A 3,934-nucleotide genomic window follows, 5' to 3' on the forward strand; every position below is an offset into this window, starting at 1 on the left:
GATCTTTTTTTTTTTTTACTTTCTATTTTTAGTTTCCACTCCGATTCCATTTTTTTTTCTCGTTTCTTTTTTTATTTTATCTTTTCCTCATTTCTTTTTTCATTTTCTAAACCTCCTTCCTTTTTAATTTTTTTTTCCTTTTTCAAATTTTCTTTCTTTTTCACATTTTCTTCCTTTTAATTTTTTTTTAAAACAAAGTGGTTTCTGTGTTGCGTTTAGGAAGCACTGGAAATCCATAAGCCTGAGTTCATCTCTCGTTCACAAGAAAGGCTGAGGAGGCTCGAACACATGGTCCAGCTGAGAAAAGCCCAACAGAGCGATGTTCCTGCAGGCAACCAAGCAGCCCTTGTTCGCAAGCTTTCCTCAACATGTACTTCAAGCAAAAAAAAGCAATACACCATTCCTCACCCTCTCAGTGGTAAGTTGAATTGTGACCCACCACAGGTCTGTAGCTGTCTTTGAAATCTTGCCACGTGTATAGTGTTTCAATATTAATTTTGTGAGAAAACATGAGACCTGCTGCTCCTGTTCCACCCCATCATCCCTCCAGAGTCTGTCCCAGTGCTCAGAGCAGAAAGTCTTCAAAGCACGGAGGTGGGTTAGTGGGGACGAGGTGTTTTCTGTGGTTTGTGGCAGCAGAAGGAAACTTCCTGGCGGTAGGGGGGGTGGGGGTTGTCCCCCTTGGAGCCACTTTCTCCCTTTTTTCACGCCGACATCCCCCCAGAGGATGGTGAATGATGAACGTGCCACATCATGAAGCTCTTGTGGCAGGTAACTGTGCACCACCACCACCACCGTCACCACCACCACCACCATCCTCCTCCTCCTCACCGTCACCGCGCTGGTGGACCTGCCCTGGTCTCCTACTTGACCCTCCACGCTTGGATACTCTACGTGGCCGCCGCCTCCCCCGGACCCCAAAGTTGTCCTTCCGTCTGCTCTTGCAGTAACCAGTTCAGCAAGGTGGTCTGCACCCGGCGGGGCCTGGCCGAGGTGCCCCCCGGCATCCCTTCCAACACCCGTTATCTCAACCTCATGGAAAACAACATCCAGATGATCCAAGCGGACACCTTCCGGCACCTGCACCACTTGGAGGTCCTGCAGTTGGGCAGGAACTCCATCCGGCAGATCGAGGTCGGGGCCTTCAACGGTTTGGCCAGCCTCAACACCTTGGAGCTCTTCGACAACTGGTTGACCGTCATCCCCAGCGGGGCCTTCGAGTACCTCTCCAAGCTACGGGAGCTGTGGTTGAGGAACAACCCCATCGAGAGCATCCCCTCCTACGCCTTCAACCGGGTGCCCTCCCTCATGCGCCTGGACCTGGGCGAGCTGAAGAAGCTGGAGTACATCTCCGAGGGGGCTTTCGAAGGGTTGTACAACCTCAAGTACCTCAACCTGGGGATGTGCAACATTAAGGACATGCCCAACCTGACGCCCTTGGTGGGCTTGGAGGAGCTGGAGATGTCGGGCAATAACTTCCCCGAGATCAAACCCGGCTCCTTCCATGGGCTCAAGTCCCTCAAGAAGCTCTGGATCATGAACTCGCAGATCAACCTGATCGAACGCAACGCCTTCGACGACCTGACGGCGCTGGTGGAGCTCAACCTGGCCCACAACAACCTCTCCTCCCTGCCCCACGACCTCTTCGCCCCTCTGCGCTACCTGGTGGAGCTCCACCTGCACCACAACCCTTGGGACTGCGACTGCGACATCCTCTGGCTCTCCTGGTGGTTGAGGGAGTACATCCCCACCAACTCCACCTGCTGCGGGCGCTGCCATGCCCCCCTCCACATGCGGGGCAGGTTCCTGGTGGAGGTGGACCAGACCTCCTTCCAGTGCTCGGCGCCCTTCATCATGGACGCCCCCATGGACCTCAACATCTCGGAGGGGCGGGTGGCCGAGCTCAAGTGTCGAACTCCTTCCATGTCCTCCGTTAGGTGGTTGTTGCCTAACGGGACGGTCCTGAGCCACGCCTCCAGCCACCCCCGCATCTCCGTCCTCAACGACGGCACCTTGAACTTCTCCCACGTCTTGTTGACGGACACCGGGGTCTACACCTGCATGGTGACCAACGTGGCGGGGAACTCCAACGCCTCGGCCTACCTCAACGTGAGCACGGCCGAGCTCAACACCTCCAACTACAGCTTCTTCACCACCGTCACGGTGGAGACCACCGAGATCTCCCCGGAGGACATCTCCCCTAAGTTCACCAAGCCGGTCCCCACCACCTCGACGGGTTACCAACCGGCCTACACCACCACCACCACCGTTTTGGTCCAAACCACCCGGCCACCCAAACAGGTGGCCCTCCCCACCGCCGAGGCGGGCGATAGGATGCAAACCAGCTTGGACGAGGTGATGAAGACCACCAAGATCATCATCGGTTGCTTCGTGGCCGTCACCTTGCTGGCGGCCGCCATGCTCATCGTCTTCTACAAACTCCGCAAGCGACACCAGCAGCGCAGCACCGTGACGGCCGCCCGGACGGTGGAGATCATCCAGGTGGACGAGGACATCCCACCACCCTCCACGGCCACCACCGCCGCCGCCGCCGCCACCACCACCACCACCGCCGGGGGGGCCACCCCGGGAGCAGGTGAGGGGGCGGTGGTGCTGCCCGCCATCCATGACCACATTAACTACAACACCTACAAACCCCCCCACGGGGCCCACTGGACAGAGAACAGCCTGGGCAACTCTCTGCACCCCCCCGGCACCACCCTGGCCGAGCCCTATATAATCCAGACCCACACCAAGGACAAGGTCCAGGAGACCCAGATATGACTGCAGTTTTGGGTTTGGTTTTTGGTTTTTTTTTTTTTTTTGGGAGGGGGAGGGGGCTTCCTTTTTCCCCATCTTCCTTTTTTTTTTCCCTTTCCTTCTCCTGCTCTTTTCCTTTCCTTCTTTTTTTTTTTTATTCTTCTTTTTTCTTCTTGTCTTCTTTTTTTTATCCTTTTTTCCTTCTTTTTCTTCTTTTTTTCCTTCTTTTGTTTTCTTCTTTTTTCCTTCTTTTGTTTTCTTCTTTTTTCCTTCTTTTGTTTCATTCCTTTTCCTTCTATTTTTATTCTTTTTTCCTTCTTTTTTTATTCTTTTTTTTCCTTCTTTTCTTTATTCATTTTTCTTCTTTCCCTCTTTTTCTTTCTTTTTTCCTCCTTTTTTCCTCCTTTATTTCTTCTTTCCTTTCCTTTTTTCTTTGCTTTCCTTCCTTTCTTCCTTCTCTCTTTGCTTTTTCCTTCCTTTTTTTGCTTTGCTTTTTCCTTCCTTTTTATTTTGCTTTTTCCTTCCTTTTTTTGCTTTGCTTTTTCCTTCCTTTTTTCCTTTTTATTTTGCTTTTTCCTTCCTTTTTTTTCTTTGCTTTTTCCTTCCTTTTTTCCTTTTTTTCAATTTTTCCTTCCTTTTTTCCCTCTTTTTTTCTTTTTCTTTCTTTTCTTCTTTTCCCTTCTTTTCTTCTTTTTCCTTTCTTTTTCCTTTCTTTTTCCTTTCCTTTTCTTCTTCTCTTTTCTTATTTTTTCTTCTTTTTTCTTTTTTCTTCCTTTTTTCTTCTTTTCTTCTTCTTTTCTTCTTTTTTTCCTTCTCTTCTTCTTCTTTTCTTCTTCTTTTTTATCTTATTCTCCTTTTTCTTTTTTCTCTTCTTCTTTTTTCTTCTTTCTTCTTTTCCTCCCTTTTCCTTTTTTCTTCTGCGCAGAACCAGATTCTTCTTTTTTATTTCTTCTTTTTTCCTCTTTTTTCCTTCTTTTTTCCTCTTTTTTCCTTCTTTTTTCCTCTTTTTCCCTCCTTCTTTTTTCCTTCTCCTCCTCCTTTTTTCCTCCCTTCCTTTTTTCTTTTTTAACCTGCCTCCCCCCTCCCTCCCCCTCCAAAACCCCCCAATGCAATAGAATGCACAAAACCAGAACAATACAAAAAACCGACAACAACAAAAAAACACCACAAAAAA

At 49.3% G+C, this 3,934-nt stretch overlaps 2 protein-coding genes across 2 annotated transcripts in view; one reads left to right on the top strand and one right to left on the bottom strand.

The window, feature by feature from the left end:
• The window catches only part of SND1 (staphylococcal nuclease and tudor domain containing 1), a 278,207-nt gene that overhangs the window by 13,958 nt on the left and 260,315 nt on the right, over nt 1-3,934 (bottom strand). The window lies entirely within an intron of this gene.
• Nucleotides 687-2,840, top strand: LRRC4 (leucine rich repeat containing 4). Its single transcript, XM_014961956.1, has one exon. The coding sequence runs from the start codon at nt 754-756 to the stop codon at nt 2,782-2,784; it is 2,031 nt and encodes a 676-aa protein (XP_014817442.1). The 5' UTR covers nt 687-753; the 3' UTR covers nt 2,785-2,840.

This window comes from Calidris pugnax, unplaced genomic scaffold (assembly GCF_001431845.1).
Source record: "Calidris pugnax isolate Ruff unplaced genomic scaffold, ASM143184v1 scaffold459, whole genome shotgun sequence".
NCBI classification, from domain to species: domain Eukaryota; kingdom Metazoa; phylum Chordata; class Aves; order Charadriiformes; family Scolopacidae; genus Calidris; species Calidris pugnax.

Excerpts from the sequence above, each read along its gene's own strand:
- LRRC4 (XM_014961956.1), top strand. The coding sequence starts at position 754 with ATGAAGCTCTTGTGGCAGGTAACTGTGCACCACCACCACCACCGTCAC.